The sequence below is a fragment of the Numida meleagris genome, chromosome 3 (assembly GCF_002078875.1).
Source record: "Numida meleagris isolate 19003 breed g44 Domestic line chromosome 3, NumMel1.0, whole genome shotgun sequence".
Taxonomy (NCBI): domain Eukaryota; kingdom Metazoa; phylum Chordata; class Aves; order Galliformes; family Numididae; genus Numida; species Numida meleagris.
The window spans coordinates 71,492,974-71,505,164 of NC_034411.1; the positions used below are offsets into that span (position 1 = coordinate 71,492,974).

A 12,191-nucleotide genomic window follows, 5' to 3' on the forward strand; every position below is an offset into this window, starting at 1 on the left:
CAGCCGGGCGTTCCTCGCTCTGATACGCCGTGAATTAGGGATGGGAGCCCTGGGTTTGCTTTATCCGGGAGCGTCTTTGTGCAGGCGTGGTCAGAATAAACGCTTTGGTGTGAAGTTCTCCCAAGTTGCGCGTTCCAGCTGCACGGAAGGTTCTGAGTAATGTCCTCGTGCATATTCTGGGAAGTACCGGGGTTGCAAATCGCATGTGCCGCCCCCTGCGATCCCCGTGCACTGCGCGGGTATTGCGGCGGGCAAGTGCATCAGGACTATGGGATTTAGGTGTTAGTTTAGATTAAAACCATCATCAAACCCATAAAGCAGCGATCGCTACTTCAGGTAAATAACAATAACCGGTTGGTATTTAAACTGCGCGTTGACGAGGGCTGCGTGTAGGAGCCCCAGAGCGCCAGTGTTAGGCCGGGTTGCTTCCAGCGTGCGAGCTGCGGGAGCCGCTGTGTGCCACTCAGTGCCGCCCTCTGTGTCTGCAGGTGGGCGCGGGGACCTGTCCGGCCTGAACTGTAATGGCAAAGCGTGGCTGAAACGCAGCGGCGCTCCGACTGACCTAAACAGCAGCACGTAAGGACGGGGCTGAACTAACGCCGTGTGACAGGGGCTATCGTTTTCTGTAACAATTTAATTTTACGTTGTGACGGCATCACCTGACATTCATTTCTAAATACTACAAATACTGAGTTTGATGAAGGCTCTTTTTTTTCATTCTCTGATTATGAAGAATGTTTTCCCGCTGTGTTTCATGTATTAGTTTCACAACACGGCTCTCGTTGCTCAGGGTCGCCATGAGGAGACTGCTCAGCACCTCGCAGTCATCGGTGGATCCAAAGGAAATGAGGAAATTCCAGCTCCTCGCACACAGGTGGTGGGACGAGCAAGGAGAGTACTCAGCCCTGCATTCCATGAATGACATCAGAGTGCCGTTTATTAGGTGTGGGTTTGAAGACGGGTGTTTTTATGGGTACTATTTCTCTGCAACCTCAGAAAACACTGAGAAAGTATAACCATTACCGGCATGTAAGATAACTGCATATTGCATTTACTGAACCACCTTGTATGTTTGCCCTTTTCTTCCAGAGACACTCTGCTGAACATGGGCAGCGCCTACCAGCGGGGAAGCCCACTTTCTGGGATCAAGATTCTGGATGTTGGCTGCGGTGGTGGACTGCTGAGTGAGGCAAGAAACCGTGTGCTTCCATTTTTCTCATTAAAAAGCAAGTTAACTATGATGCTGTTTCATTTCTAATCCTCAGAGGAGGAGCTCTTCTCTTCTGGTGGTACATTAGTTAGCAATACAGACAGTGCTGGCTTCTGAGTGGTCTGCAGAACCTGGGGGCTGAGAGGTGGAACCAAATGGTTGCACAGGCTCTGAGCAGCACTGCATCTCATCAGTAGACCATGTGTGGTTTGTAACTTCACTGTCACAGATCTGGCCAAGAGATCCTGGGAACTGCATCAGCATCTGAAATGAAGTGTTGCAAAGGAACCCAAATCTCTCCCCATTTTTTTTTTTTTTCCTAATTTGTTCTGAGCAAAATCCTGTGGTCTAATAAGAGCCTGCTCTCTGACAGGATGTGCAGCACTGGTGTGCTGCATGGCTCTCTCAGGCTAATAACTGGTGGATTTCGGGTTGGAATAACATACATGTGGTCATGTTCAGCAGCCTGTTTCAGTTTCAGAAGAGGTGATGACTGAGGTGTTGACCTATGAGTAAGAAGACACTGGAGGAGCTTGAGTGACAGCCAAGCCCGATGCTATCCTAGCAAACATCAGTGTTTAGTTCTCAGCAGTGAGAAAGCTCCAGATATAATCACATATTAAGTAACCATTAAAAAGATATGAGGATTTGCCGTTACAGAATGGATGTTGAAGAAAGTAATGACAGTAATTAAATAAGGCATTGTTTTCCCCCTTTACATACTGTGTTGATTTTCCTCCTTTGTTTTTCCTCTACCTGAGGGCAATACCCTCAGGTAGGAAATCTTTATTTGGGACAACAAAGAGGATTCAGAAGTTATTCTGAAAAACACTCTAAATGTATATATTCCGGTGTATAGTTTTCTGTCAGAGAAAATTATTGCTCCAATGCACCAAATCTAAATGTTTTCATTTTCCCTTTAATTAACATTTAATATGAAACTGCTGGACCGGAGCTCATCATTTACTGGTGTTTGCCCTGTTCCCTGGTAGATGTTGCCTGTGCCATTTATGGATACTGCGAAATTGAAGGCACCTTTAAATAAATTGTTTTCACACAGAGAATGAATTACACTGTATTCTTAGCCCCTAGGTAGACTGGGAGCTTCAGTTACTGGAATTGATCCTCTGGAAGAAAACATCAGAACAGCGGATCAGCACAAGTCATTTGATCCAGTTCTGGCCAAGAGAATACAGTACAAGGCCAGCTCACTGGAGGAGATTGTGGAAGAGTCTGTGGAAACGTTTGATGTAATTGTAGCTTCTGAAGTGGTGGAGCATGTGGCTGACCTTGAAATGTTTATCAAGTGTTGCTCTCGGGTGTTAAAGGTAAGAGAGTTCTTGCTTTCGTTATTGGAAATATTTATTCTCTTTTATTATGGAGGCTTTCATTTGAAGGCATTTGAGAACGCCTCTGTCTACATCCCTTTCTCCACCCGGGTGCATGAGGGCTGAGCCATGCTCCAGAGGTGAAAATACATCTTCCCCGCTTCAGGAACCTGAAGTTGCAGGATATTTATTTCCCCAGCCCTGCCTTAGGAAAGTGTTAGTGGCATTACCTACTGTTAAGATGTTGCTTTGCATCCAGGCCTTAATAAAATCTGGTTGCATCCTCTTTCATCGAAGTAAAACAAGTCAGTGCTGTTGGTGATTGAGTGCTATGGCTTGAACTGCCTTTAAACTGACTGCAATAATGTTTCTGGTTCAGAAGAGGCTCCTGAGTTGCTTATAAAGGGTCATAGTGATCCTCAGAGATAATCAGGTGTTGTTTTATCCCTTTTGATATCTTTTCATTTGCAAAGAAGGGTGGTAGGCCTGGTATGCAAGCAGCATCTCTCTGATCTCTTGATGTGTCTTTCTGGTCATCAGAAGGAATAGATTATTTGAATTGAATCCTTAACTAATTTTCAGCCATTTGGGGACATAGAAATTATCCCTTATTTCTACCAAAAAGTTTCTTAAATACTTAGAATTCATTCCTGGCTTTGGATTTTGTCCCCGTAATCATCAAAGTGAGCACTATATTCAGCAGTGTGATAAATTAAGCAGTATTGCACGTTGTACTTCAGTTTTAATTAAAAAACAAACAAACAAACAAAAAAACCAAAACATCTTTGTTTTTACAACAGGTATTGTATTGACTTTATGCCTTTCTTTTATCCATTGCCTGGGCAGTATTATAAGTGACTTCGTTAGATGGCTTTTGTGCAAGGAAATGGTTTTCAGACCCTTCAGATTTTTATGTTATGTTACCTTGTAGCATATAGGCTTGTAGACAGACAGCTTGAGTTTTAATGAGAGTAAATGTAAAATGCATTTTCAAGTAGATGTTTTTCTAATTTAACATTTTAATATTTTAACTAGCCCGGAGGTTCTTTGTTCGTTACTACAATCAATAAAACACAGTTGTCCTATATCCTGGGAATTGTGGTTGCAGAAAAAATAGCAGGCATTGTACCAGAAGGAACACATGAGTGGGAGAAGTTTGTTCCCCCAGAGGATCTGGAGCGCCTCTTGGAAGCAAGTGAGTACCGGGCTGGGTGATGGGAGTATGCAGGAGACTCAGTGCTCGCTGTGGGAGTGGTGAGGGGATAAGAGAGCTGGGGCGATTGCTGTGGGCAGTACACAGCTTTTCCTGTGTGAGTTACCAGTCAGATGTTAAGTAGCTTTTCTGGGTTAAAGACACTGCTGCTCGCTGGCTATTGCATAAACTGAATGGGGTTGTACAAACACGGAGAATACTCGAACAAAATCACCATTACAGCTGCCCCACTGTTGGACAGCTGAAGCAAGAAGGCCAAGGCTTTCCATTCTATTCTGATGGCAGGATGTACACTCTGAAGTGGTTCATATCTTCTAGGTCAGGTTTCAGAAAATGACTAAATTGGCGCTCCAGAGCTGCCCTGCTGCACTGCTTTGTCTGTCGTCTTCCTGCTGGGAGAAGGTGTTTTATTTTTGGTTGTGGCTTCATGCTCTTTGTGAATATTATGTTACTAAAAGATTTCTTTAAGAGTGTGAAGGTGAAACCTACCACAAATGCGGTAATCAGTTCTTGAGAAGCTGTACCATGCTGATTTGAACAAATCAGCTGTGTTTTGATTGCTTTTCAAGGAGGCAGAATTCTAGCTTGAAAGAGTTCTGCTTCATTGCCCTCCTTCTCAACAGATGCTTTAAAATCCTCTCACCAAATATATCACTCTCCTTTAGTTCACTGTAGGGAATTTGAACTATAAGATGAGTATTCTCTTGGTAAGGCCTCGGCACAGCACCTTCCAGTGATGCCATGAGGATCACGACCTGGTTCACGTGCTGGTGCTTGTTCCTGTTCTCTTCTGAAAAGGAGAAGCAGGTGCAGTGGAGTGACTTGTTTTGACTGAGTGTTTGTTTCCTGCCTTGTCTGCTGCATCCTACTGGGACATGGCAGAGGCACCCACCGAACTGAGAGCTGCTCAACAGGGAGTGCTAAATCGCTCCTTGCTTGCCCCAAGTTCCTGATTGCACTATTCTGCCTTTCTAATATTTCATGTTCATAGGGGGATCTGCACAGTCCTTCCAAAGACATGGTCACATTTTGATTTTGAAGCATGTGGTGTCAGTCTGAAGAACGTGTCTGCCTATAAAAAAAAAAAAAAAAAAACTACCATTCACCCAGATGTGGTTGTTTGTAGAGTACTGCTTTGTGAAGTGCAATTCCACAAGTGGAAGAAGTGTATTTCAGGCTTGCTGTTCCAAAGTGTTTGATGTGGCAGTGACTCAGAATGAAAACGTGGTTTTTTATGCCTTCTTACTTTTCTAGATGGCTTCTCTGTCAAGACTGTGAATGGGATGCTGTACAACCCCCTCACTGGGTCCTGGAGCTGGATGGAAAGCACAAGCATTAACTATGCCCTGCACGCTGTGAAATCTGGGAGTCAGGCACAGACAAACCAAACAGAGCCTCTCTCAGAGAAGGAAAGTGAACAGTGCTCGGCCACAGCTGGCACCAGCGTGTGACCAGCTGAGATGTGTGCTGATGGACTGCCACCAGGAACAGAAAAGGTTTTACACAGACAAGCACAATAAAGCCTTTTGTAACAACAAGCTTGCTGTTTGCATTAATGATGCTGATGTCATTTTTGGCCAAATATTTTAGGGCAGTCTCAGGAAAAACAAGTGCCTGTTATCTCAGGAATCATTTAAGATTGAAGTGAGCAAAGCTCTGGAAAAGTAAGTATTTTTATGAAAAAAAAAAAAGTAGTAGTTTCAAATTGTTCCCTTGATAACTTTGAGAAGGCTCTTTCTTATGGATGAAGATGTTTGTGGGATCTGAGGAAAACTCAGCTCTCCATAGAATGATAGCTTAAATGCAGGATGAGTTGGAAAACAGAATGTATGAGAAATAAGATGCTTTAGACATTTCAGTTACTCAGCTGAGTCTTGTTAAAATACACGTACCTTTAACAACCACAATCACCACTTATTTCCATAGTATGCCTTCTCCCTGAATGGGGAAGAGGGATGCAGAAGGAATAGTAGCAACGTTTTGCTGTTGGGTTGTGCTATTTCTACAGCTGATCATTGCGGTGGGAGGAGAGTCTTCTAGCCCTGAGTGCCTCTGCTGCCAGAAGTCTCATCACCATAAGGTGACTTTATCTGTGCCTGTTTCAACCTTCTCCCTGTACTCGAATAAAGGAAAATAAAGCTGCAAGTAGAACTTTACTAAGCAACTGGAGCTTTTTGCTAGATACGTGTTACATTAGCAGTCTATCCTAGAATCGGAATGCCATACCTAGTCGCTTGTGAAGTTCTAGTACCAGCATAAGGAAAATTGTTTATTGAAACAGGACTTTCTAAATAAAATGTCTGCTTATGGTTGTATCTCTTTCCTTCTCTCCTTTGCTTTCCCTTAGCTTATATGTAGGCAAAGAGGTGTCCTGGCTGTTCCTTAATTTTCATTCCTGCAAACTGAAACTTTTTTTGTTACTTTGGTATTTCACCTGTTGCAGAGGTTTGGTGGGCTTTATTACTGTGTTACATGTTTGTATTCTTGCTGCTTTACTCCATGACACCTCAGTATCGAAGTTTTGTGTTGGATCTGATGAGGTATATAAGAATATAGTTAATTAATAAGGGAAATAATAGTAATTCATAGGTATTAAATCTGAAAGGATTCTCTGCTGTGAACGTTTATGTGACAGTAAGTTCTGCTTTGTGATATCTATGCTATAGCTTGGCTTTTGGGAAGGAAAACTAACTTCATGTGAAGAGTTCAGTGATGAAGAAGGCACTATGTAGGGCTCTTACCTCGGTATGGGCACCTGATCTACTGTTGATACGAGTGTATAGAAACCCTGTCAAATGGGAGAGCTTACATGGGTGGCACAGTCCCTGTAGCCTGTTGCTGTGAAAATGCAGTAGGTGCTATTGAAGTGGACAGAAATTAAGTCAAATAAATTTGCAAGTCTTTGGCTTTCCTGTTGTGTGTTGTTTCTAAGTATGAAGCCATAGCTTTGAGGCTTACAAGAGTAGTGGTAGGAGGAAGCTGAAAAAAAGAAAAGTTATAGCAACAGGTAAGCACCTGGGACGAGGGGTGAGGCAAGAGTGATTCCTGCCTTGAGACTGAGGAAAAAATGACTTTTTTTTTCCAGCTCCTACATTGATTTGTTTGTTAACCCTTGAACCTCCTGCTCCCAGCCATCTGTTTCTGCAACACAGCCAATCAGAGCAAGGATCTGATCTGTCTAAAAGGTGCAACAGAGCACACTGTCATTCTGGCCAGTGTCAGCTGCTAGCTCTGATTTGGCTCCTGGTGTCTGAGCTCTCCCAGCCTAGTCTGTGCAGTCCCACTGCATTACTGAATCTGAAGCTTGTCTGAGTTGTCTGCACTCTGATTCAGCTCACTTGCCCAGTAAATAATTATTTTCTCAGTTCTTTTTTGGGGGTAGTGGTGGCTGTGTCGTTCTAGGAGCTGAATTTTCCACTGCTGAGGACTTGCAGCAGCCACGTGGAGAGACAGGGCTGGGGCAGCATGGCCCCTCGAGGGGCAGGATGCTTCCAGCAAGCTCAACCTCTCTTGTAGAACTGCCCTTTCAGATAATTCAAATGTTAATTGCACCCCAGCCTAATCTGAGAAGTATGAGATCCTCAGAAGAGATTCACATTTAATTTTCTTTTTAAGTAAAAACAGAACTTGAAGTTTCCATGATGTTTCATTATGCTATCTCGTTGTCCATTGTTCCCTTGTGATTAAGTCTTATTTAGACCACTTTAACAGAACCTACAAATGTCTGTGCATATGTTTGCAAATACCCTGCATTAATTCCCTGGGGAATGGAAAAGAAAGGGAGTAAGTAGTGGGAACAGAAAAATGTAGTGGCCGTGAATGGAAATAAGAAGCTGTTTTCAGAAAAAAACTTTACGCAAGATGGTCTCAATTCTGAAGTTCCTCCATTACATTGAAACCTCGGCTTTAATTAAAAGAAAGGAAGAGAAGATTTCTCCAAGTGCTTCTAAAAAATGCTTGAAAGGAATAATGGCAGGCAGTTGAGATGTTCAGAGGCCAAAATGCCCAGCTTCTGTAATTAACCGATCTGATGAAGAAAGCTGGAGGAGAATACATGAGACAGAAAGAAGCTGAACCATTGAAGTGTTGATAATGTGGCTGCAGTGCTTTGGGAGGATCCCAGTACCACCTGGGTTTTTTCATATTAACTGTGCTGCCTTGTTTGAAATACTTGCCCCCTCACCAAGTTCCTGTGAAGGAAAGTTGGGCTCCTCTGCCTTCAAAATGAACATTGGTCACTTATTACTCGTGAGGAGCTGCCAGATCCTCACTCATGGTGTTTCCTATGTTTAAACAGTCTTGTACTCTCCTGCTTCCAGATGGAGTCCCGTGGTACATCTTTGCCCCAACATCCCTTTTATTGGAAACAAGCACTGTCACAATACTTCTCTGCTATGTATTCCAAGATGGTGAAGGCTCTAGAGGGGATGATGTATGAGGGGCGGCTGAGGTCTCTCGGTTTGTTCAGCGAGGAGCTGAGGGGAGGCCTCATGGCAGCTGCAGCTCCTCACAGGGAGCGGAGGGGCGGCGCTGAGCTCTGCTCTGTGTGACAGCGACAGGGCCCGAGGGAACGGCATAGAGTTGTGGCAGGGGAGGGGCAGGTTCTGCACCAGAGAGCGGTGGGCGTGGAACGGGCTCCCTAGGACAGAGATTACGGCCCAGAGCTGCCAGAGTTCAAGAACAGTCGGGATGATGCTCTCAGCCCCAGGGTTTGAATTTTGAGCGGTGCTGGATGGAGCCAGCAGTTGGACTCAGTGATACTTGTTGGTCCTTTCCAGCACAGGATATTCTGTGATCCTATGATTCTCTGCCCACAGGTAGAAACCACTTGTACCCTAGAACCTGAGGGAGATGATTCAGTCAGCATCAATTAATACAATTACTAACATTAACTTGTTAAAAGGAAAAATGTGGAAGCCGACATGGGCAATCAACAAAGCTGCTTCTTAGTTCCTCCTCCCCATTGCCTCTTTGAAGTCCTCAGACTTCCAGCTCAGGAGTGATGATTTCTGATCATTTAATTTCTCACTAACCTTTGTATCACGGTGACTGTTGTATCACCACACATCACCATTTTCTTGAAGCAATACAAAATGATGTCATGTTTTACCCTAGCTAGAAGGGCTGGGTTTTTGTCTGGGATGAAAAACCATCAAACCTATCCTGACTTGCACACATCGATTGCACAGCCACCTCTCCTGATGACATCAGTGCATTAGGAGCTCAGGATGTATACTTGATTTGCATTTCATCGTGCTTTTATTCCCACATGGAATCACTCCAGTGATGTAATCAATATTCACTTTCTCTAAAAAACACATTATTTTTTCTTCTTAAAAGGATAGTGAAGATCATTAGTGTTCCATTTATAAATTTGAAACCTCTCATGTCCTCACGGGTTGGGCCAACTGAAAAAACAAACCTGAAACAACTGAGATTAAAATGTTAACATGGCCTTAAAATAAAGCAACTGTATTATATAAACTCGTAACAACAGAAGTTATAGGAAAAAAATTGAAGTATTTATTCTCCTGAATGAGAATATGCACATACTGAGGCCATGGAAGCGTGAGTCTGAATTCCTCTGATGGGAGGATGCTGTTGGGGAAGGTGGAAAAGGAGGGAAGGTGGGAGCCACCACCCCGAGCGGCATCTGCAGCGGGTTCCTGGAACTGTTCTGCTCTGAGAATGCTTCAGATGAAAGATCTGACCACAGAAGTGTGCACCTTGCCAGCTGTCCAGAAAGCTCACATCGTAATACAATTAAAAATGACTGAGGGAACCATGAGACTGGTCTGACAACTAGGATTTTTCTTCTGTTTACCTAGTTCATAGAATAGACTCATAGATTCATTAAGGTTGGAAAAGACCGCTAAGATCATCTAGTCCAACCAGTATAAATAACTTGTGAATGTGGCCAGCTTAGCACTGAGCTGCCAGCCAGAGCATTGCCATTTGCAGAAAGCGGGAGGCTTCATGCATACCATTTTTTTTTGTGCAGAAGGAAGGAACACTGTACTATTTTCATCATTTGGGACAGTCTCCTGGTGTGAGTCACCTCCGAAAGTGGCCTTGTTTATCAGAAGGTGCGACGTAAACTGGGACTTACATAGAGGTCCTTCCATACAGAAGAAAAGTATTTTAGATTCTCTGTTTTACATTTTCTATGTATCTGTAGGCTTGTATTTAATCAAAGTTCTCACCAACTCCTTTTCTACATACAAACTGAAGTGCAGCATGAATGCTTTACAGCTATACCTTGGCTATTTTTATCTGAATAATTAAAGAGTTGTGTATATGAAACCCAAGCTGCCCAGAGAGATCATTAATATTACAACAAAACAAACCCTGGCAGCAACCAGTGACTGTTTCAAAAGGAACTTGCAAAGCCTGCTGGCTATGATGAGCCTTTTTTCACACTCTCAAACTCAATCAGATGATGTCTTCTGCAAGCAAAGGCTTGGTAAATTCAAGCTGTTTCAAGCAGAAGAAAAGCATCTCTGTGCTCCCAAAGCCTTCCCAGAGGATACTCTGCCAGCACACAGCATGAGGTCCTACCTGAGTGGCAGTGTCACTGGGGCTGAGGACAGCAGTCTCCATGCAATGGCACTGTGGGGTGGTTTCACTTTGAACAGAACATCCCTGGGCAGCGCATGCAGGAGAGTTTCTTCTAAGCACCCAGAGAGGAGGAGGATTGCTTAACACCATGTCGCCTTGGGACTGAGCAAGAAACAATCTGTACCAATTAATGGAGCTGTTAAAGCACCACTTTGCCCAAGCTCTGGCTGCTTGGAAGAAGGACAGAGCAGGAGCTGTGGGGTGGTGAGATGAGCAGCAAGTCAGCGGTCCTTTTTCTTGAAGCTCTGCTCTCCAAAACCAACCAGCAACAGTAGAGGAAAGCAAACCTCAGGTGAGGCAGCCATGATACTCAGCTCAGAATTCTGATGAGGTCTCAGGCCCTGACATAATGTAGTGAAGATATAGGAAGACGGATGTATCACTACTTGTTCTGATGTTCCTCGCTTCAAGAAGTGAGGAGATGAGGTGGCTGACATCCAGCTGAGGGGCAAGCTTTGATTCTTCCTCCCATAAATGAGAGCAAGGCAGATCTTGTGGTCCATGCACCGCCTGTGGCCTTCTTCCAATCTGTGAACCATCTTAACGCCAGCAAGGGCACCAGCTGGAATGTCAGCACAAAACACTGAATTTCTAAGCATGAACTGCTTCCTTCAAAGCACCAGCTTTGCTCACGTCGTGCAGAACAGTGCCAAGGTGAAGGACTTCATGCCTGCTTCCTGCTCTCCTCTCCCACACAGCTCATCACTGCTTGTGCTGGAAGTGATTCGAACCACAGATCTTAAGAGAGCACATTTGCCTCTGCAAGGGCAGCAGCTGCTGTGCAGATGCCCAGGACCTCTCCTTGCCCTCCCAGAAGCTTAGATCCCATCTGCAATTAGATCACTCTTATCTGTGCCACAGGACCCTTGCAGCAGCATATGCTGAGAGTGGCGACCAAGCAGCAGCAGCCCAGATTTATTGGGCTGTCTGCCACTGAAGCAGATCGTAGCCTGAGATTTGCAGGTGTTGGTGTAGAGACAAGTACTCCTTTTCTTTGTCTTATTTGCTGCCCTAGCATAACATTTAGCAGAACCTCATCATGACACTGCTGCCGTTCTCCCTTCCTGCCTGTACTTTGCTATTTTTGTGCTCCCTGTAACACGGGGTGGCCCCAGCTCCATGAAGAAGCTGTGCCAGCAGCTCACTAAGGGAGAGAGAGTGCAGCGGGGCTGGGCTCAGAGGGAGCAACCCATGTGGGGAGTGAGGTTTGCTGGGTCGCTGGGACCTTTCAGGTCAGTGTCTGAGAGCTTGGAGGAAGGCTGTTCTGCACGCTGTGCCCTGGGCCCCAGGAGCTAAGGGCAGGCTGCAGCCTGCAGCACTCCCACCCCATGCCCCTGCCTCACGGGTCAAGGTACTTGCTTTGAAGCTGGTTTAAAGCTGCCTTGCTTCTGCTGCACCTTTCTACTCCTAGAGGTGTTCTGCTCAGTCACCTCGTCAAGCGTCAGAATAACAGAACAAAATAACCACTTGGTCTCAAGCATTTGGAAGAGGGCCTTGCTGTTTTGTGCAGTGGTTGGGCACCGGTATTTTATGGCAGGCGCCCTTCGTCTCAACCACGGGCTACCACAAGAGGCTCCGGCTCCTCGGTGAGGAGCACAACAGCGCATCACCTCTCACACCGCCGTGAGGAGCACACCCCAAACCGCACCCTTCGGACAGGGCTCGGCTCAGGGCCGGGCAGACGCATCCCCGCGCTCAGGGCCGCGGGTGCCCCCCTCAGGCCGCTCGGCGCTCCGCCGCCAGCCCCGCGCAGCCGCGCCGCGAGGGCGGGAGGGGGCCGGCAGCCGGCGGAGCCGCCCGGCCGGGCAGGGCTGTGCGGGGC

General features: G+C 45.5%; 1 protein-coding gene across 2 annotated transcripts; it reads left to right on the plus strand.

The window, feature by feature from the left end:
• COQ3 (coenzyme Q3, methyltransferase) lies at positions 1 to 5,307 on the plus strand. Of its 2 annotated transcripts, none has more exons than XM_021389664.1 (7): positions 1 to 149; positions 489 to 576; positions 791 to 943; positions 1,090 to 1,189; positions 2,296 to 2,538; positions 3,574 to 3,733; positions 5,006 to 5,307. In XM_021389664.1, exons 1-7 carry the CDS (start codon positions 41 to 43, stop codon positions 5,200 to 5,202), a joined length of 1,050 nt encoding a protein of 349 aa, XP_021245339.1. In that variant the 5' UTR covers positions 1 to 40; the 3' UTR covers positions 5,203 to 5,307. The 2 variants fall into 2 exon arrangements, with proteins under 2 accessions (XP_021245339.1, XP_021245340.1); XM_021389665.1 differs by lacking the exon at positions 1 to 149 and adding an exon at positions 172 to 336 and having other exon boundaries at positions 791 to 973.